General features: G+C 42.7%; 1 protein-coding gene across 5 annotated transcripts in view; it reads left to right on the top strand.

Annotated features, from left to right (window-relative positions):
• The window catches only part of RNF8 (ring finger protein 8), a 44531-nt gene extending 25395 nt beyond the window's left edge, over positions 1–19136 (top strand). For 2 of the 5 annotated variants that reach the window (XM_070360752.1, XM_070360753.1), the window contains 4 exons: positions 1018–1107; positions 2886–2993; positions 5193–5397; positions 6704–11244. In XM_070360752.1, the coding sequence (XP_070216853.1) occupies positions 1018–1107; positions 2886–2993; positions 5193–5397; positions 6704–6771 (471 nt within the window). In that variant the 3' untranslated portion in view covers positions 6772–11244. The other 3 variants (XM_070360751.1, XM_005906781.3, XM_070360750.1) reach the window with 3 other exon arrangements.
• Positions 19137–22726: the final 3590 nt, after the last annotated feature.

Below are 22726 nucleotides of genomic sequence, written 5' to 3'. Positions count from 1 at the left end.
ATTTGATGTAGGCAATGAGTCATGGTAAATAAGCCATTAGCTCTTGGGCATGCCAGTTTCTAGAATACCAAGGCAGAGTTCAGGCAATGTTGCCTTATCAGCACATAGTATGTGATTTATAGAGTAAATATTAGGTTAAAGGTCTTTTTTTTTTTTCAATGAAAACAGTTATCTAGTTTTCCTGAATCCTGTATGCTGCTGCTGCTAAGTCGCTTCAGTCGTGTCCAACTCTGTGCGACCCCATAGACAGCACAGCCCAACAGGCTCCCCTGTCCCTGGGATTCTCCAGGCAAGAACAGTGGAGTGGGTTGCCATTTCCTTCTCCAGTGCATGAAACTGAAAAGTGAAAGTGAAGTCGCCCAGGCATGTCCGACTCTTAGCAACCCCATGGACTGCAGCCCACCAGGCTCCTCCATCCATGGGATTCTCCATGCAAGAGTACTGGAGTGGGGTGCCATCGCCTTTTCCAGAATCCTGTATATCCCTGATTATTTCTTAAAAGCTGCTCCTGGTTCTGGGTAGCTTTAGAGTTAGTTACTAGTTCTTCAGCATTGGTTCCCAGAGTCACTTGGGTGGCTTTTTGAAAAATGCACATCCCATATATGTGTATAACTGATTCACTTTGCTGTGTAGCAGAAGGTAACACAACATTGTAAATCAACTATACTCCAATAAATTTTTTTTTTAAATGAAGTCCCTGGGCCCCAAGCCAAACCCACAAAGTCAGACACTCTGGAAGTTTTTCAGTTACTTTGGATGACCATGAAGGTTGGGTTATTTCCAGAGGGATTAATAGATTTGATGGCTTCCCTCCCTATCTGCTCCTTTCCCTGGAAAAAAAAAAAAAAGCAGCATTTAACTGGGATGTCTTGAAGAAACAAAAACATTATTTTGAAATTGCCCAATCCATTAATCTCTTGAACCAAAGCTGCTGACAGAGGGAGGGACAGGCATGGTGGCTAACAGGAACAATATAGTGCCATGCATCTTGAGTGTGTATCTGCTGTGTTTCTGCAGTATCGGTCTCTGATGGAAGAGCTAAATCGCAGCAAGAAGAACTTTGAAGCGATCATTCAAGCCAAGGACAAAGAATTGGAGCAGACCAAGGTACTGGAAAGAAGAAGGTTTAGAATAATTTGGTTAGTACATGCAACTCAGCATTCTCAACAGTGCAAGGATTGCTTTGGTGAATGAAGGGAGAGGTATGGCTATTCCCTGCCTCAAGGGAAATAATCCTTAAAATTGTTTAGGCCTATAGAAGGTTCTGCCTGTAAGACAACACCTGTTTCCTTCCCTCACTCAGAAGCGAAATGCTGGAAATGATACATCCTGCAGTCTAGTCCATTGTCTGTGGTAGATGCTCCTTCAGAGTGTCTCACTCACATAGGCTAAGGGGTGGTGTAGTCAAAATAAAAAGTAGTTCATCTTGATGCATTTGTGTAATTATTTCTCACATCAAATCAATGACACTCTTAAATTAGGGGTTGTAGACTCAAATGCCCCCTGGAGTCAGACTGATAAAAGAAGTGAATGAAGTGGCCTGGGTGTAAGAACACAGTGGGGAGCTGTGAGGTGGAATTCCACCCTCACCCATACCCCAAGAGGCAGCTCTTCTCTGCAGCAGCCAGTTGCCAACCAGAAGTGCAGGCCCAGGGTTGTCAGATCGGAGTTTTCCACAGAAAATGGAAATCCAGATGTTTATGTGAAGTATCCCAATTTTCAAGTAGTAGCAACAGGTTCAGTTTTTTGATACCATGAATGCCAAACTAAATAAATAAGTCTATAGGCTGGATGTAGTCCACAGGCCACCAGTTTGCATCCTCTGATGGGAAATTAATGCCTGAGTCTGACTACATCTCTCAGCCCACCCTTCCTCAAGTACACATCTGGAGCAGATTACAGAAAGGCGAGGACTCTTTTTCCACTTGATTTGCTATCCTTATCCTCTATTTAAATCATGTAGTACTTTATTCCCCAGCCTCTAAGACGCCACCACATCCTTTTAAATCCAGCAATTCAAAAGTTTTCAAGGAACTTGACTCTAGTTATAAATGGGTCCATTCCCTCTTCACTGTCCTGATTAGTCTCACAATCTTTGCTTTGATAAGAGAAAATAAAACATGAAAAATAACCTCTCAAATACACCCTCTTTTGGCTTTTCCTCTCCGCGCTAGGGGCACTTAATAAATGTTGACTTCAAGAGAGCACATCTAGATCCTCCTTGAAAAGAGTGTCCACCAGCAGTCTGTCTCTTGGGGAAAGCACAGGGAAATTGCACGGCAGGAGTGGGAAGTAACAAGCATCACAGAGCATGAGGCCTGAAGATACTTCAACAGGCCATCTCTCCAGCCTCCTGCCTCCAGGCACCTTGGGTATTATACTTATTTTGTAGGAGAGACATCTGCAGAGAACACAGAGGACCTTATACACTAATTCAAGCTTCCTGCCTTTATGGACTGTTCCTCGTTTCTTTCTTATCCAGTGAGCTCTTGGCTGCTTAGGATGGTTTTGTATCCCCTCTGAACTGCAGTGTGCTATAGAATACCTAGTGTCTCGTTCTGGCCTCGGATGGTTGGTGGGGTTGGTATGCTGACTTCAGTTTTTCTCATTTGGTTATTTTTGGGAAGGAGACCAAAACTGCAATACCAGTACATACTCATGAAGTCGAGAAAGGAAAAAAAGGATGACAGCGCCCTATATTAGAAAGCAGTTCTGAGAAGCGGTAGTCCTTGGGGCAAGAATTTTATTCTTGTGTTACTACGCCAGGGTGAATTTTTAATTTAGATTCTTTCTGAATCCTACTGCAGACTGTTAATCCTGCTCTGTCCTGTTTTGCATTCTTGTTAGTTCTCCCGAATGACAGGTGGGGTTGTATGTCTTTGCAGGAAGAGAAGGAGAAGGTGCAAGCACAGAAGGAGGAAGTTCTTAGCCACATGAATGACGTGCTAGAGAATGAGCTCCAGTGCATTATTTGCTCAGAATACTTCGTTGAGGTAATGATGAGCAGTGGCTCATGCCCTCTCACTCTCCCACCCCTGAATGGAGCCTCCGCTGCACAGACTGCTTCTGCTCTAGGGTAACATTCTGAAGAGATTTTTCCTGCAGGAACTTACTGTAGCTATTTGACTTCAAAGTGGCTGCTGGGGGTGGCCACTTCTCACTTGTCTTTGTGGTCTTCTTTACCTCCACTGGCTTTTTTCATACTTCATTTGTTCTTGAGTTCTTTTTTTGGCAGAATCAGTGTTTGGGGCTGTAATAAAGCCTTTATCTTTTTGTTGTTGAGGGAAAACACTTCGGTTTTGAAGAACCATCTAGGGGCTGCCCCACCCTCCCACAGGTCAGAATGTCATATGTTTCCTACATTCCAGCAACTATGTGCTGTTGGGTTTTGTGGTTTGTTTTTTTTTTTTGCCTAGTGTTGAGCTCCTGCAGGTTTTTTTTTTTTTTAACCTCCTGGGAGCCATTTGATTCTGGCAGAATCCAGAATTAGATGGCATTAGAAATTTGAAGTATCAGAATAAAGCTACTCAATAAAGCTAGTCTTTCTTTGCTCTGAATGGAAACAGTGCTGAGAGTGGGCGTGCAGTGCAGCCTTTGAACAAGGGGGTAAATGTCATTGAGGTATGATCACGGGATTCAGTGGCCAAATGGAACATTTTTCAGGGACTCTGAGGCTCCTTAATGAAACATCACGCCTAGGATTTCATTTGTTATCCTGTCTTCTTTTTGCATAGACTCTCTTATTTTCACAAATTATACCATTTGTGTCCAGTTCATCTTACACAACAAGTGTTAAACTAAAGTTGTTAAATGATAGTGCTTTTCAGACTCATTAAAAAGAAAACGCATACACACACAGCTTCCTTTTTTTCTGGTGGCCTTTAGGGAGCTTGGGTCTATTAGCCTCCTGAAAAATCTGTCCTGGATAGACCTGTTTCTTTTGCTTTGGATCTACTTTGACTTCAGATCATAATTTCCCCATAGTTTGTAGTCATTTGATTCCCTACTTTGGAGAAACTCAGTTAGTACTGTTTCGACATGACTTATGCACCGTAATAGAAGACTACAAGGAAAGGGGTTGGAATAGGTCATGAGTTAGCCAACCTGGAGTGTCTGCACGACATGTAAGAGACAAATAACTTGATCTTTGTTTGGTTTACAGCATGTGCTGACCTTTCCTGCTGGTCCTTTCTTAAAATCAGTGTTGGGGAAGAGATTTCATTTTAGTCAAGCAGGTTTTTAGTCCTATTTATGAGAATTTTGTCTCATTCTTTATTTTTACTTTTTTTCTTTTTTTTGTATGTCTCATTCTTTACTGAGAATGTTTCCTAGTTGGCCTTCTGGCCTCCACTTGGAATTTGGAAAATAATACAAAGTTTGTGTTATTTCCCCCTGCATTCCCAAAAGCAAGAAAGAAAACTTTTTAGTTCCAGAAAAAGTTGTATCTTAGGAGAGGTACAAAAACAAGAGTAACAAAGAGTATGGTTTTTGTTTTGAAAAGTAATAAGGACCTTGGCAGAAAGCTGATCATTGGGGTTGTGCAGGAGCGCCTCAGATACGGGCCTTTTTCTGCTTTCTCTCTTCTCATAGGCTTATTGATATTACTTAAGGCACTGTCAGTTGAACCCATTACCTTTTGTCCTATTTTGTTTTTAGATTCTTTTTCCCTAGCCTAAGTTCTTTTACATATACTTTTTAAAGCTTCTTTTGAGTAGAGATAAGGCTCTCCTACCATTCTGTATACTGAGTATTCACTGTGTGAATTAAAATTGAGGTTCTAATTCACCATTAGGACATAAATTTGTTTTTTATGAGAGAACTAGTGATGTATTTGTATCAGACATGCACGTTTTCTAGTCCTACTTAAGTCCAGTGACTTGTATTTGCAGGACAGCTAAGCCACGTTGGCAGTGTGAACTGAGTTGGTGGAACAAAATAAGACAAATCAGCCTACCTGGAGCCCGAGTTTATGAGCTTAACTTTGAGAGAGAAAACAAATAATCTAACATGAAGCTTAAAATTTACAGTTCCTAGGAATGATTCTGATACCCTTTGTAAGCCCTCTAGATGAAGTTATGGTTAAATTTCCATTTCGTCTTGAGAACTAACTCCTTTCGTAACTCTGAGATCATAACGGCCCTGGGGGAGTAAGGGTCACAGTTCTCATGTGTGTGTTCACGTTTCCATTTTAGGCTGTCACCTTGAACTGTGCCCATAGTTTCTGCTCCTACTGTATCAATGAGTGGATGAAGCGGAAAGTAGAATGCCCCATTTGTCGGAAGGACATCAAGTCCAAAACCCGCTCCCTGGTTCTGGACAATTGCATTAGTAAGATGGTAGACAATCTGAACTCAGAAGTGAAAGAACGACGAATTGTCCTCATCAGGGAACGAAAAGGTGAGTGAGTATGAAAAGAGGTGAGTCCCCTCAACAGAGTTAAAGAGTTTTTTGGATCCAGAAGAGTCAGATAAATGATTCTTGAGCTTAAGAAGGAGGTGGAAGAAATGGGGGAAAGTAAAGGAAGCTAAAGGTAATAACCATGTAAGAAACAGTTGAGGCAGATGGAATATGTGGGCAGCGGGGAATGGGGAGGCTTAGGTGTTTGTGTCTTAGTTACGGGAATAGAAAAACACACGGGTGGACAACTTACAGTCTTAGTCACTAGATGGGGCTGTCGTTCAAGACAGTTTAGTTGCTGTCTATTGCTGTCGGTAGGTTGCAGAAACCTTAGGTTGGGTACACAATAAATTATAAATAGGATTTGTACAAGTCAAAGATTCAGAACTTGGAAAATGCCAAAAAATATGAAGAAAAGAGGTATAGGTTCTATCTGTAAGAGTCACAGCTTAACTACACAAATCGGGCATAACGTTAAGCCAAAAAGAGATTAATTTAATCCTACTATGTTAACTTTACTAGTACTAGTATGACTCAGTCGTGTCCAACTCTTTGCGACCCCCTGGACTGTAGCCCACCAGGCTCCTCCCTCCATGGGATTCTCCAGGCAAGAATACTGGAGTGGGTTGCCATTTCCTTCTCCAGGGGATCTTCCCCACCTAGGGATTGAACCCGGGTCTCCCGCATTGTGGGCAGATGCTTTAACCTCTGAGCCACCAGGGAAGCATGTTAACTTTGTGCGTCCTAATAAAAAAGTTTGCCGGAGAGACTTTGAATAAAGAGGTTAGGGAAGTGGGGGTGGGTGAGTTTCCTCAAGGAACCATACTCCCATAGAGAGTATCTGCTCCTCTAACACAAGTGATCTCATCACACTTGGGGCCTGCTCTGTTGAGGATTGCAGAGCCACTCTGCTTGAGACTTAAATGTCCTTGTGGCAAAAGAATGTGTCCTGGGGCAAAGCACAAGGAAACTAGTGGATCAGAAGAATTGGTTATTAGGCAGGGATGAGAGTTCAGAGGAGGAGGGTAGATCTGATTATCATGTTCAGTCCCTTTAGAAATCCTATACAGCTCTACCCTCTGGGAAAGCTCAGAGTACTGAGAGGTCAATTGGTTGCACATAAAGGGCCAGAGAAGAAGAATCAAAAGCTCACTGCCCTTCCAGGTGCTTCCCACCACCTGGCCATCGGGAAGCCATGTTCATGTATGTATTTGGATGTACCCTTTTCTGAGTTAAGAGAAGCCAAAGGCTTAAATGCCACAGTGCTAAGAACAGGATCTTCTGTCTATTGCTTTCTTTCTCCTAGCCCTTCAGCAAATATCAGCCTCTTTGAATCAGGCCAGAAATCTGATGCTGACTTGTAAGCAGCTGTAGTGTGGAATTGGCCCTTGGTTGGTGAGCCATTGCAGGGGCAGCAGACCAGTCACAGGGTAGGTGTTGAGCCTGTTTTGCCCAAGGAAGACATTCTGACCTTTGGGAGGGTAGGGCAGCTCTCAGGTGGCTCTTTGAAGTCAAAGTATTTTCTGCTTTTTTGACAATTATGTGCTATTGGACTTTGTGCCCAGTTTTGAGTCCCTATAGGTGTGTGTGTGTGTGTGTTTTAATCCTCCTAGGAGCCACTTGATTCTGGCAGAATCCGTTGCTGTTTCTCTCCACCTCTCATCAGTCCTTAACCATTTATAGAAACATTACACTAGGCACTGGAATAAAGAGATAAGGTATTATCTCAGCTCTCACAATCTGTGGAGGAGACAGAAAAGCAAGTAGGTAGCGTGCAAGTTCCATAATAGGGTGCTGAAAAAACTGCAGAGGAGAGGACATTCAATTTGACCTGGACAGGTTGGAGGTATGGGAACAAGCTTCACAGAAGACGTGACATTTGAACTGAGTTCCAACGGCTCTAGGGATGATGCTTTCCAAGCAGAGGAATCAGCACAAGCACAGAGGTGTGAGAAGCAGTGAGCTGTTTGTTCCTCGCAGGGCCCTGCTTAGTGGCCCAAACAGGACACAAGGTCTGTATGGTGCCAGAGGAGCATGAGGACAGCCGAGGCTTAGGAGGTGTCTGCTGAGGTGTTGTGAATGCCTTCTGTTTTCTTCTCCCCTTTCTGAGAGGAATGCTGACCTGGGAACCCAGATTTGACCAAGCCTGTGAGCTTAAGTTTGCTGGGTCTGTGTGTGGGTGGCGATACCCATGTACTTTCTTTTTTTGCTTTTTGGTTTTTGGATGTTATGATTTTTATTTTTTTCTTTGAAGTAAAATTGATGTACCTAGTGACTTGATATTTTTATACGTTACAGAATTATCACCATAATAAGTCTAGTTACCATCTGTCACTATACAAAGTGATTACAGTATTACTGATTATATTCCCTATGCTGTACATTACATCCCTGTGACTTAATTTATTTTGTAAGTGGAAGTTAATTCCCTTCCCCTGTTTCACCCATTCTGCTATCACTTTCCACATTCCCACTATCACAAACCCCCAGATTTTTCTTTGTAGATTGTATTTATAAGTCTGTTTCTGTTTTGTTATGTTTGTTCATTTGTTTTTTAGATTCCAGATTTAAGTAAAATCGTATGGAATTTGCCTTTCTTTCTGATTTATTTCACTTAACAGAGTACCTTCTAGGTTCATCCATGTTGTTGCAAATGGGAAGATCTCATTCTTTTTTATGGCTGAGTAGTAGCCCCTTGTGTGTGTGTGTATGTATTTATGTATGTGTATTTTCTTTATTCATGTGTTGATGGGCACCTAAGTTCTTTCTGTATCGTAGCTGTTGTCACTAATGCTGCAGTGAACACTGGGGGTGCATATGTCTTTCTGAGTTAATGTTTTCATTTTCTTTGGATAAATACCTAGAAGTGGAATTGTTGGGTTTTATGGTAGCTCTTTTTTTAATTTTCTGAGGAACCTCAGTATTGTTCTCCATAGTGGTTGTACCAGTTTACATTCCCACCAACAGTGGAGGAGGGTTCCTTTCTCTCCACACACCCATATAGACTTTCTTCACCCAGCCCGCTGACTAGGTTTCTTCTCAAAAGTCCAAGCATGGTAGATGCATGCAGCCATTGGAAAGAGAAAGAAGGACCCTGTGTCCTAAATTCATCTGTGACTCCTCTCACGCAGAGTTAATACTGCAAGGTGGATAATATCAGACCCCTCTTCTCTCTCCGAAGGCTAAAGCAGGTACCTTTTTGGTGACACTGGGAGCCGACAAAGTAAACCGGATTGGCCTACCTGATGCACGCACTGGCTGAGAGCAGCTCTGGCAGCAGTCTCGGTTTCTGCAGTTATCGCAGCAAGTGCAGCTTTGAGGTTTTCTCCAGAGACAGACGGAGGTGCTGAGGCCTGATTTAGGGAAACAGGTGCCAGAGCCATCAGCAGCTTCAGTGGGCTGCAGTGTGGAGTTTAGAGGAAATTCTCAGTTCAGATACCACCCTTCTTTTCCAATTGAAAGCCGGTTTAATCCCCAGTGCATGGGAATTTTTAAAGGACCAAATGTAGGATCTGGAAACTAGAATTGGCAGGCCTGTAATTGTCACTGTTCTGACACTGGCAGGGCCCTTTTCCTCCTGGGTAGGGGAGCGCTTATCACAGGTTTGGAGAGGAGGGTCTGCCTGTCTGATTTCACCAAGAGCAGTGCTACTCCAGGCCTGCCTGGCTGGTTGGTGTCTTCAAGGCCCATATCCCCATGGGAGAGTAATGCCTCATGATTGATTAGCCATAGATCCTCAGTAAAGTCTGTGGGGCCAGATTATCCAGAAGAGGGGAGGAGGAGGAGAGTTTAGGGTGCCAGATCCTGTGTTGGAGAAAGGGTGCCCTGGAGCTGGGGCGGATAATGAATGTTAAGCACGTGTCGCGTGAGTAATTGCAGCCCTCTGGGATATTGACATGAGGTTTTTCTGAAGGAAAGATGTTTTGTGACATGAGCTGGGGAGGTGCTGGAGCTGTCTTCTGTCAGTTGCCCCCCCTTCCCCGTTTGTTCTATTCTCATTAAGTGTTGGTCGGTTCACATGAGTGTTAACATTCTCACTTTAAGCTTTCCCTCGGAGTTTCTTTGGGTTGTGCTCAAAAAAGAAAAAAGCAAATTATCTAGAATAAAATCTTGCCAGTCCTTTAGAACAGGGATTTTCAGTCCAGAGACTTTTTCAAATTGCAGTTCCCAGCTCCCTTGGTACTATAATATGAAAGTGAGGCTGCTAGTGGGAGTTGTCCATGGCCTTTCGGGGGTGTTGAGGTGGGGAGAAAGGTTTATGGACCACAGCTTTTCCCGAATCTGTGAGAGATTGGTGGTCTCTGGGAAGATTGGCCCAGGTGAGATCACATAGCCTATGGCTCTTGCCGGCTTCCTATAGGCTAGGAGGAGTGTGATCCAGACACAGGACAGGAGAAACTCTGTCTCTGAAGAGAGCACCTGGCAGGCTTTCCCTGGTTATTACCCATCATCACCTGTTGAAAGACAGAGCCTCATAAAGGACTATGTAGGGAATGGCAGCAGTAACAGTGTCTGCCAAGTTGACCTCATCCAGAGAGAATACTTGTTACCAAGATGTTTTATGTTTTTTTGACTCTACCGTGTGGATTGCAGATGAGATCTTATTTCCCTGACTAGGGATTGAACCCAGTGCCTGCGGCAGTGGAATTTCAGAGTCCTAACCACTGGACTACTAGGGGATTCCCAGCAAGTACCCAGTCCTGCACCAAGAACCTAGAAGGTCACGTGCATGAAGTCAGCATGCCCACCTGGTATAAGGACAGTGTTTGTCTAAGATAAAGTGGCTCTCAGCAAGACTGGCATGGGGTGGGGGCAGGTGTCCACATACATGCACTCACAGTTTATAATGCTGGACTCTTAAAAATTTATCCTTTGCAAAATTATCATGGGATCAAAAATTATCAGATTTGTTAATAGAAGCTTTAAAAAAAAAAATTCTCCATCACCACCCTCTCATTTTTGCCCCTCCCTTTTTCCTTCCCTTCTCTTTTGTCACTTATTGTCATTCCTTGCCTTGTCCCTTGATGGATGTCTCCTCCATAACCCTTATTATTCCCTTATATATAAATGTAATAACCCTTTCAATCTGCCTTCCAAAGCATTCCACACCTTAATCTCAAAGAAAGTCTTGAGATTGCCCTTGGTGTAAGCAAGATCCCTGCTTCTCTGGGATCAAGGAAGCAGAAGCTAATGGAAAACACTAGAGGCCAGTGAATAGCCCCTCCCACCCCCTCCCTCTCTGGACAGACTTTGAAGTTGCATCTCTTCCCTGCTTGTTGCTGTATATGTATTTCCTTCCTTCCTCCAAAAGGTACTAACTGAACCAGCTTTGTGCCTGGCACTCTTCTAGGTATGAGGAATAGAAGAAGTGAAAATCTAATTAGTTAGATGTGATTTGTGGTTTCTCGCTAATAAAGCAAGAAAGGGGCCAGGAGTGATGGAAAGAGTGTTGGCAGTCCTTGATAGAGTAGTCAGGGTAGTCACTAAGGAGAAGGTGGTATTGGGGGGAGTTCTAAAGGCGGTGCCCATGCTGCTGTCTAGGGAAAGGGTTTTGGAGGAACAGCATGGAGGCGACATAGCGGGAGTGGAATGAGCGATGGGGAGGAGAACAGGAAGTGAGGTCAGAAGGTTGGGCAGAGGGCAGGCTGAGTAGGGATTTATAGGCCTTTGGAAGGACTTCAACTTTTACTCTGGAAGAAGAGAAGGGTGGGCTGTAAGCAGAGTGATGTGACCTCACATCTGTGTCTTGATTCACCGTGGCTGCTGTGTGGGGAAAGGCCTGAGGAGGGCAGCAGGGAGGCCAAGGAAGGAAATGCAGGCTCCTCCTCTATTTCTCTCTCTCTCCCTTGTCTCCAAAGGAAAGAGATTGTTCTGAAGACAGTGCTCCAGGGGCGTGGACAGACTGCAAGGCACTGGGAACTTCAGATGGTCTGGAAGATTCTCTTGGACGGTCTTGGGCATCTCTGAGAGCGTGGGATGGACCCACTGGGACAGAATGAGTTAGGAAACCCTCCATCACGAGCCTCCGCCTGGGCCGTCCCTGCTGCCACCATTGTCTGAAGCCCCGACTGCTTCAGGGTCCTTGAGAGACTCTGTTCACTACATGTTGTATGGGTTATATATATCTGTTGTACTTTTTAAACTTGTTGTTGTTATTGTTTGGGTACCTCAGAAGCACCTCTGTTGACATTTGTTTGGGACAAATTGGGTGTTACCCCTATTGCTGCCCCCGAAGGCAAAGGCAGCCTCTATTTGAGAGGATGGCATACCTTTTCTTTGTGAAAACAAGATGTCATTTCCTGAAAATAAAATGTAAAACCGATCAGTTGCTCAGCTGGGCTTTGGTATATTTATCTTCCTTTCCTTCCAGCTCCAGACAGTCTCACAAGTAAACACTGGCAGCTCATAAATCGCAACCAAGAAAGTCACTGTATCAGATGATATACTCAAGTGAATGTCTGCCTCAGAAGCCAAGCCCAAGATCCTGACCGCAGCAGATGGCTCTGTTAAGCCCCTGACTGGCGTGTCTCCTTTTCATTTCAGAGATGAGTCACCACTTCCTGGTTTTAGGATGGAGTGAATTCCCTTCTTTCAGCTGGAGTTCCAAAGTATCTGTTTTACCTAAAGTATCTGTTTTACCTAATGTCAGGCATGATTGAGAACCTGATATGCTTTAAAAAAAAAAAAAATTAAAAGCCATTTCTCTTTTGCTGCTTTCCTGTTTTAAACAAAACTAGTTTGATGTTTGGGAAACAGAAGCGTAGGAAAACCTGTGGTATCCTTGGTTACCAGTGATGAGAAGGAAGGAAAACACAGGAAGCTGCAGAGTAGTTATTTAAAACAAGGAGCTCCAGTAGGAAACTGGTTGTGCATTATGTCATTCAGGGATTTGTTTCCAGATGGAAAAGTATTTTCCTCTCCATTTTTACTGCCTGCCTATGGAACCTTTCTTTGTAGTTCTTTATTTATATTACAGGTATTTCATAGCGATGGTAGGTTTTTCCATTATTGAATCTTCTGTATATTGGGATTCTAGTGTCCCTAGTCTTCACGTCCATCTTTCTCAACAGGATTACTGATTGAAATACTGGTGCTGTCAAGGAAGAATAAGTTAAACATAGAAAATAATACTTTAAAAATAGCCATTATAAACCAACACCATATTGTAAAGCAATTATCCTCCCAATAAATAAAAAATAAAATTTTTTTAAAACCTTAAAAAAAAATAGCCATTATAACCGAATCAAAAAACTCTGGAGAAATAGAAGGAAGATTACTACCATCTTGATGTAACAGTCTCCTGTTTATCCCCTGTCTGTGTGTTTTGTTTATACATTGCATGGGATATAAATATTTCTAGAATTGTACAGATAAATACTTTTTTTATAAGGGAGAGGTGCTTTTATCAGAAAAGTTGACAGTCTGGGGAAATGGTAGACTCATGTCCAAAGACCAACTCCAAAAATCCTGGTTAGCTATGACAGCTTATTTTTGTTTTTTTATTATTATTATTTTTTAATTGAAGTACAATTGATAACAGTGTTGTTACTTTGCAGCGAAGCGAAGCGAAGTGAAGTCACTCAGTTGTGTCCAGTTCTTTGCAACCCCATGGACTGTAGCCTACCAGGTTCCTCCGCCCCTGGGATTTTCCAGGCAAGAGTACTGGAGTGGGGTGCCATTGCCTTCAGTTATATATACTTTCTGTTTGTAATATTCTTTTCCATTATATTTTATCACTGAATGTAGTTCCCTGTGCTGTGCAGTAGGACCTTGTTTATCCGTTCTCTATATTGTAGCTTCATCTACCAACCCCAGCCTCTCGCCCAGCCCCTCCCCTACTCCCTTTCCCCTTGGCAACCATAAATCTGTTTTCTGCATCCATGCGTCTGTTTTGTAGGTAGGTTTGTTCGTGTCATATTTTAGATTCCACCTTTAAGTGATAGCATATGGGATTCGTCTTTCTTTTTCTGACCTACTTCAGTTAGTATGATTGAAGTACATCTGTTTGCATCCATGTTGCTGCAAATGGCATTATTTCATTCTTCTTTTATGACTGAGGAGTATGCCGTTATATATATGTATCACATCTTTATCAATTCATCTGTCAGTGGATATTTAGTTTCCATATCTTGGCTATTGTGAGTAGCGCTGCTATGAATATAAGGGGTGCAGGTATCTTTTTGAATTAGAGTTTTGTCTGGATATATGCCCAGGAGTGGGATTGCTGGATCATATAGCAATTCTATTTTTAGTTTTCTGAGGACCCTCAACACATTTTTCTATAGTGGCTGTACCGACTTACATTCCCACCAACAGTGTAGGAGGGTTCCTTTTTCTGCACATCTTCTCTTACATGTTATTTGTAGAGTTTTTAATAATGACCATTCTGACCCCGGTGCGAGGTGGTTCCTCATTGTAATTTTGATTTGCCTTTCTCCAATAATTAGCAATGTTGAGCATCTTGTCATGTACCTATTGGCCATTTGTATTTTTTCTTCGGAGAAACGTCTAAGTCTTCTGTCCATTTTTTGATTGAATTGTTTGGGGGTTTTTGTTGTTGAATTGTATAAGCTGTTTGTATATTTTGAAAGTTAACCCCTTACTGGTTGCATCATTTTTATTTCTGTTGCCTTGGGAGACTGACCTAAGAAAACATTGGTACAATTTATGTCAGAGAATGTTTTACCTGTGATCTCTTCTGGGTATTTAATGGTGTTATGAAAGTGAAAGTGAAGTCACTCAGTCGTGTCCGACTCCTTGTGACCCCATGGACTGTAGCCTACCAGGTTCCTCCATCCATGGGATTTTTCCAGGTAAGAGTACTGGAGTGGGTTGCCATTTCCTTCTCCAGGGGATCTTCCCAACTCAGGGCTCGAACCCAGGTCTCCCGCATTGTAGATAGACACTTTACCCTCTGAGCCATCAGGGAAGTCCTAAATGGTGTTATGTCTTATGGTTAAGTCTTTAAGCCATTTTGAGTTTACTTTTGTGTATAGTAAGAGGGTGTGTTCTAACTTCATCAGTTTACATGTGGGTCTCCAAGTTTCCTGATACCACTTGCTGAAGAGACTTTTTCCGCTTGTGTAGTCTCGCCTCCTTTGTCAAAGATTAATTGACTGTAGGTGTGTGTGTTTATTTCTGGGCTCTCTGTTCTGTTCCACTGAGCCTCACATGTCTGTTTTTTTGTGCAGATACTGCACCGTTTTAATTTACTGTAGTATTGTCTGAAGTTGAGAAGGTTATGCCTCCTGCTTGCTGCTTTTTCTTCAAGATCTCTTTGGCAATTCTGGGTCTTTTACAGCTGCATATAAAATTTTAGGACTATTTGTTTTAGTTCTGTGAAAAATGTCATGAGTAATTTGATAAAGATTGCATTAAATGTGTAGATTGATCTGGGTAGTATGGCCACTTTAACAATGTTAATTCTTCCAATCCAAGAGTATGGGATATCTTTCCATTTCTTTTGAGTCATCTTCAGTTTCCTTTATTAATGTTTTATAGTTCTCAGTGTAGAAGTCTTTCACCTCCTTGGTCAGGTTTATTCCTAAGTATTTTATTTTTTGGAGTGTGACTTTTGAAAGGTATTGTTTTTTTTCTTACATCACTTTTGTGATATTTCACTGGTAGTGTAAAGAAATGCAGACGATTTCTGTGTGTTAATCTTGTATCCTTCCTTGCTGAATTCATTTATAAGTTCTGGTAATTTTCTATAGAGTCATTAGGGTGTTCTATGTACAGAATCGTGCCGGGCTTCCCGGGTGGTCCAGTGGTTAAGAATTCATGTCACAATGCCAAGGACACCGGTTCAATCCCTGGTCCAGGAAGATCCCTGGGTGCCTTGGAGCAGCTAAGCCTGTGCGCCACAACTACGGAGCCCACGCTCTGCAACAAGAGAAGCCCCCACAGCCGAAGAGTAACCTCTCTTTGCCACAACTAGAGAAAGCCCACACGCAGCAACAACAACCCAGTGCAGCCAAAAATAGATCAATAAATCAATGTTAAAAAAAAATCATGTCATCTGCATATAATCATCTGGTAATAGGGTCACATGTTTTGAAATCATCTGGTAATATGGTTGCATGTTTTGAAATCGGAAGGTACGAAAGGACCTAGGGTGAAAAGCCTGTCACCTTTGTGCCCCAGTGGCACTTCCCTGCACAGAGGTGACGAGTGGTGCTGCTTCCTCCTATGTTCTTCCAGAGATGTTCTCTGTCTGTACAAACAAAACATACATGTAGGCCTTCTTTCCCTTCTTTTCCCACAGATGGTAACAAACTGCACACTGCTTTGCACCTTGCTGTTTCCAGTCACATCTTGATGACTGGTCCGTGTCAGAACATGTGGAATCGTCTCTTTCTGTGTCACAGCTGCCTAGTACTCTGTTATGTGTTTGCACCATGAATTTGTTTTTCCAGTTTTTCTCTTTTTAAATCTAAGTTGCTTTAAACCCTTTACTCGTTGTTCATACAACTCTCAAAGTCCTATTAAATAGATCTCAGAATATATACTTTCAACTAAAACAAACAAAAAATAATGGCAATAAAAATGACATAGACCCCATAAAGTGGTATATGAAGAATGAAAAAAAGGAAATCTGGAAATTCACCTAGTGGGAGTTCTTTATTAAAATCAAGGAGTTGTAATCTTAAAAAAAAAAAAATTATGGATATAGCTTTTTCTAAATGTTAGTAATGGTCTAGTAAATCTGGTTCCATAGTAATCTGACTACTTCTATCTGCAATTCCAATAATCTACATTGAAATAAGAACAGAATCTATTAGGCTCCCAATTCCACCAAACCCTACAGTACAAAACTTCAGTAAAACCAAGGCAGAGTATCCATGGTAAAATCAGTCTGCTCCCAACCAACCAAGAAAAAGATATCATTTGGTATGAATAGCCATTTACATTCTGACAAGATCTGGGCTTGAGAAAATCAGTTTCATTTCTAGTAAGATTTGTGTCATTGCCACTAAAATCCTTATAATTTATGTTGCATGCTATATAATTGTGTTGGGTGACTGCAAGTGAGCTGTATAGTTAAAACTATAGTTAACTGGTTCTTAAATGGTCAGGTGGTTACCGTGCTGGAGAATTCCATGGACAGAGGTACAGTCCAGGGGTTCACAAAGAATTGGACACGACTGAGTGACTAACACTTTCACTTTTTTTTTTTTTACCATGTTGGGGACAAGTAGCTTCCCTGTTTTTACTCTGTTTTAAAACAGTGCTGCAGGGAACAGCCTTATACATCACTGGAGGAAAGATCCTCAAAAGAGACACATCTCAACTCAAGAGCCTAAAGGCTGTCTGCAGAGACTGATCTCACAGCATGATCCTTTTCTTCTCTTCCTTGGCTGTTGGACACAGTGACTTGCAACCTCTCCTTCCAAAACACATGTTTCAAGGGTGCACACAAGTTCAGACAATGAGTTCTTAAATAAAAAAAAGACTTTAAAAACTTGGGTTTGAATCCCAGTCCTGCTATTTGTAACTGTGTGACCTTGGGCAAGTTACTCAACCTCCCTGAGCCTCAGTTTCTTCATATCTAAAATACCCTGATCTGTTATTGTGAGGTCTAAATATTCCAATTATTGCACTGCTCAGAAACAAACTTAAATGTTCTGTTATTAAAGGACACAAACCAAAAATTAACCCAAACTTTCGCATCGTTTCTCTCAGCCACAATACGTTCTTTTCCCAAAGCGATATCTGATATGAAACACCATCTCCATTTTGCTTGCCTGGGAAGATACGTGGTAACTTTTCTGCCTTGCAGCGCCAAACCACAGTACAGCTGAACCCCACCACTGTGCATTCTGGCTCTAATTAAAGGCACGTTCTCTGCAACAGGGCTCTGAGAAACTGGGTAAAGAGGGTTTGTTTCAGATTCTGGCTTTATTAAGCAGATGAATGCAGCCAGCAAGCTCTGTGAAGCACTTTGCAGTGAGTGGCAGGTGTCCTGTGTCCATCGGATTATGTTAACCTAGAAAGGGCTCACTCTACCTCTAGCCAGTCTTCATGCCAGCAATCAGACTCTGCCAGGGCGGGGGACTTTGCCCTTTGTGGGTTGGATAGCTGGATACCTGTCATCTGATTTTCTGATTGGAAACTGCTGTTTTTATAGAAGGACCTAAATCCCCTCGTTATCTCCAGCCCTTCTCTCTCAAGTACTTTCTGCTCTGTGAACAACCATCCAGGCAGTCACCACAGCTCCAAGAGCGCCTGGGATGGGCGCCTCTCTCCAACTGCCTGTTTGGCTTTTTATAGCCTGACTCTGTGTAGAATCTCCTCACTTCCTATCTGAAGATAAATCAGGCGTGCCCTAGGTTTGGCTGTCTCAACAACTCATTCCCCTAGGCTTCTAAAAAAAAAGTCTACAATTAATCTATTTGACATAGAAATTAAAGGAAGGAATGTCTAACTTGCACTGTGGTCCTAACCTAAGAAGAGTCTAAGATGGTTAAAATCCTAGTATCGCTGTCTCTTACCCAGAAAAGCAGTCTTGTTAACAGCGGCAGGGCCTGATCTGAGCAGAATGCTGCCGCTGGTAACTGGAGGCCAAGCGCTTGTTCTTCTGAACACCAGAAAACTTCCCAGCTGGTCAACTCTTTGAACTGTTTCCATCAATGGGGGTTGAAGCTGTAGGAGCTCCCGAGGAGAAGATGGGACCTTGTGTTGATGAAAAGTAATGAACTGTCTTATCTGATTCTTTCATTTTAGATGAGCCTGTGAATCCTGCACAATAAAGACACAGATGCTGGAATTCCTTTGTCTGCAGCATCCCCAAACAGTGTGCCCACCAGGGGTTACCCGAGCTCATCAATTTGATTTCCAAGCAAGCTTGTTGCTTTACCAGAGTCTAATCTGGATCCCCACGTCAAGTCCAATTTCCAGACCCACCCTCCCTGCGGTCCATCTTCCCCAGGACCTGTGAATACTCGAATCTTGAGTGACTTCTCAAGTCATCTAGTCGCTTATTGAATTCTGGATGTCTGCAATTCAGTTCAGCATTAGTTGTTGGATGCCCATTTTTTACTAGGTCCTGCTCTAGGTGTTTATGCCCCAAACAAAAGAAAAAAAGCCATTGTAAGCTACATTCTAGTAAAGAGTCAAAAGATCACAAGCTTGCCACAAAGGTTTTATCAGATCCTCTGGAAGTGGTTTAGCAGTGCTGCCTACCTAAGAGCCAGCATAGTGGGTGTGCCTTCATCCACACATTTCCAGAAATGGGATTTTGGATAAGGGGGTCCTGTGGAGGGGTTGAAGTGATGGAGCTTGGATTCAAGCCTGGTTAGGGTGGAAAATGAAGACAGGAGGGAGGTGATAATTAGACTATAGATGAGTCCAGGGCCTGCAGGAGATACCACAGGATCAAAGAACAGTATCTGAAAGAGAGAGCTGGGAGTTGGAGAACTGATGTGTGGATTTAGTATTTAAAGACTGGAATAGTTCTACAACCAAACAGTGATGTTTTTATCTCAAAATAAAATGATGGGGCTTTGCTTGATGAGCACTCTCCTTCATGAAAGTAACCTCATTTGTTTTAATTGTACATGTGTGTTAGTCACTCAGTCGTGTCCAACTCTTTGTGACTCCATGGACTGTAGCCACCAGGCTCCTCTGTCCTTGGAATTTCACAGGCAAGAATACGGAAGTAGTTGCCATCCCTTCTCCAGGGAATCTTCCCGACCCAGGGATCGTACCTGGATCTCTCACATTACAGGCAGGTTCTTTACTATCTGAGCCACGAGGGAAGCCCCTTTAATTATATAGACCATATGTATTTTATTAATATAATTACTATTGTTTTATTTATACAATAAATTTATTTAATAAAAATTATAATTTATTAAATATTTCTATATTATATGTTGATACATTGTTCTTATGGATATATTCTTATACATATATTCATTTGAAGATAGCGTATTTTTAAATAATATGTAAGAGCTTCATTTTTGAGGATATATTTTTACTTTAATTCTTTATCACCCATTTTCTTTTCCACCTTAATCTCCAGCTGCAACAGTCAAAACAAATTAAGCATTATTTTAAGATGCTGTTACAAAAATCTTCGGTTCCTGTCCTTTTCTTGCATCTATCTCACCTACATTTGTCTTTTTTGACTATTCATCACCCAGACTACTTTCATATTAATAACTAATTCCCTTCCTTATGAAGCAAAGCCCTCTTCCCCACAAAGAAGCTGAAAGTACTTGCTTTCCCAAAGAATTCCTTGTGGCTAGAGCTACATACAGAACTGCTGCTGCTGCTAAGTCACTTCAGTCGTGTCCGACTCTGTGCGACCCCATAGACGGCAGCCCACCAGGCTCCCCCGTCCCTGGGATTCTCCAGGCAAGAACACTGGAGTGGGTTGCCATTTCCTTCTCCAATGCAGGAAAGTGAAAAGTGAAAGTGAAGTCGCTCAGTCGTGTCTGACTCTTAGAGACCTCATGGACTGCAGCCCACCAGGCTCCTCCATCCATGGGATTTTCCAGGCAAGAGTACTGGAGTGGGGTGCCATTGCTTTCTCCAACATACAGAACAAGGATGCCTTAATTTGGCACTCTCAACCTGTGAACTGGGAATGGGATTTGAAGATGCTGGGCCCAGCAGAATCATGTTCTGTGGGAGAGGTGGCTGATAAGTCATTTCTAGAAGCAGTCGTGACAGTGGCGCTTGCAGGATGGTCCCTGGTCAAGGGCATCTGCCATATAAGCTCTGGTGTGTGTGCCCAGGCTGGGGGCAGTAGTGGCTATAGAACCACCAAACTGGCTCTGTGGCACAATTTTGGGTGTTACTACTAGCTGTAGCTGCTAAACCTCTTTCTGATACATCCTTGTAATCCTTTCAATATATTCTTTTTCTAATTACTGTACCCAGCAGTCATTTCTGTGGCATACACCTGAGTCAGAAGACTGGCACAGCCTGGTCCAGCCGTGCCTTAGTCCTGTGAGCTGGCCTGTATCCTTCCAAAACATTTTCTTTTGGTTTGAGTTGGCTGCATCAGGTTCTATTACTTGTGTAGGTGGCAGATGTGATGGGGAAGAGTCTGAGCTTCGAGTCTACCTTTTACTTGCTCTGTGACCGTTAGCCAGTTACCCAACTTCTGTGGGTCTCAGTTGTTGTTGTTCAATCGCTTAGTTGGGTCTGACTCTTTGCGACCCCCTGGACTGCAGCATGCCAGGCCTGCCTGTCCATCACCAACTCCCGGAGCCTGCTCAGACTGATGCCCATTAAGTTGGTGATGCTGTCTAACCATTTCATTCTCTGCTGCCCCCTTCTCTTGCCTTCAATCTTTCCCAGCATCAGGGTCTTTTCAAATGAGTCAGCTCTTTGCATCAGGTGGCCAAAGTACTGGAGCTTCAACTTCAGCATCTGTCCTTCCAGTGAATATTCAGGGTTGATTTCCTTTAGGATTGACTGGTTTGATCCCCTTGTTGGCCAAGGGACTCCCAAGAGTCTTCTCCAACACCACAGTTCTAAAGCATCAGTTCTTTGGCCTTCAGCCTTCTTTATGGTCCAACTCTCACATCCATACATGACCACTTAAAACCATAGCAGTGACTATGATGTCTCTGCTATGTGATGTCTCTGCTTTTTAATACACTAAGTTTGCCATAGCTTTTCTTACAAGGAGCAAGCATCTTTTAATTTCACAGCTGCACATGCCATCTGCAGTGATTTTGGAGCCAAAAAAAATAAGGTCTGTCACTGTTTCCATTGTTTCCCTATCTATTTGCCATGAAGTGATGGGACTGGATGCCATGATCTCCGTTTTTTGAATGCTGAGTTTTAAGCCAGCTTTTTCACTCTCCTATTTCACCTTCATCAAGAGGCTCTTTAGTTCCTCTTCACTTTCTGCCGTAAGTGTTGTGTCATCTGCGTATCTGAGGTTACTGATATTTCTCCCAGAAATCTTGATTCTAGCTTCTGCTTCATCCAGCCTGGCATTTCCCATGATGTACTCTGCATAGGAGTTAAATAAGCAGGGTGACAATATACAACCTTGATGTAGTCCTTTCCCAATTTGCAACCAGTCCATTGTTCCCTGTCTGATTCTAACTGTTGCTTCTTGACCTGCATACAGGTTTCTCAGGAGGCAGGTAAGGTGGTCTGGTATTCCCATCTCTTTAAGAATTTTCCACAGTTTGTTGTGATCCACACAGTTAAAGTCTTAGCATAGTCAATGAAGCGGAAGTCTCAGTTACTAGCTCTAAAAGATAAGAGGGCACTTCCTTCTGACCTGCTCTGATTATAGGATTTGGGTGACCTCTCCCTCAAAGGTCTGTGCTGAGTATGAGGGATAGCTTGAACTGCTCATTGTTGATGCCACCCCTCCCCCCTGCCTGTGGAAGGTTCTCTCTCTCTGTCTTTTCTTTTAAATTTTATCTTGGCTGTGCTGGGTCTCTGTTGTGGAACACAGGCTTTCTCTGGCATGATCAGGCTCAGGAGCTGTGGGTTATGGGCCTTGTTGCCTCCTGGCGTGTGGGATCTTAATTCCCTGACCAGGGATGGACCCCCATGTCCCCAACATTGAAAGGTGGATTCTTAACCACCGGACCACCAGGGAGATCCCTGGAAGCTTCTATTTTAAGTTCATAACCACTCTAACTTCCAGATGTTCAAGCTGGTTTTAGAAAAGGCAGAGGAACCAGAGATCAAATTGCCAGCATCTGCTGGATCATGGAAAAAGCAAGAAAGTTCCAGAAAAACATCTATTTCTGCTTTATTGACTATGACAAAGCCTTTGACTGTGTGGATCACAATAAACTGTGGAAAATTCTTCAAGAGATGGGAATACCAGACCACCTGACCTGCCTCTTGAGAAACCTATATGCAGGTCAGGAAGCAACAGTTAGAACTGGACATGGAACGACAGACTGGTTCCAAATAGGAAAAGGAGTACGTCAAGACTGTATATTGTCACCCTGCTTATTTAACTTATATGCAGAGTACATCATGAGAAATGCTGGGCTGGAAGAAGCACAAGCTGGAATCAAGATTGCCGAGAGAAATATCAATAACCTCAGATATGCAGATGACACCACCCTTATGGCAGAAAGTGAAGAGGAACTCAAAAGCCTCTTGATGAAAGTGGAAGAGGAGAGTGAAAAAGTTGGCTTAAAGCTCAACATTCAGAAAACTAAGATCATGGCATCCACTCCTATGGTAATGTTTGTGGCTGTGCTTGCTGTGTTGGCTTGTCAGCCAAGGCAGAAAAGGTTCATTGGGCCTATTTGCCTAATCCACCTTCTTTCCAGCCTGTTGATTGGATGAATGAGCCCATTCATATTTTTGTTAATGATGCTCTTCTTTTGGGCGG

This window comes from Bos mutus, chromosome 23, assembly GCF_027580195.1.
Source record: "Bos mutus isolate GX-2022 chromosome 23, NWIPB_WYAK_1.1, whole genome shotgun sequence".
Taxonomy (NCBI): Eukaryota; Metazoa; Chordata; class Mammalia; order Artiodactyla; family Bovidae; genus Bos; species Bos mutus.
The sequence above is the reverse complement of the archived record's forward strand: the minus strand, read 5'-3'. Positions and strand labels throughout refer to the sequence as shown.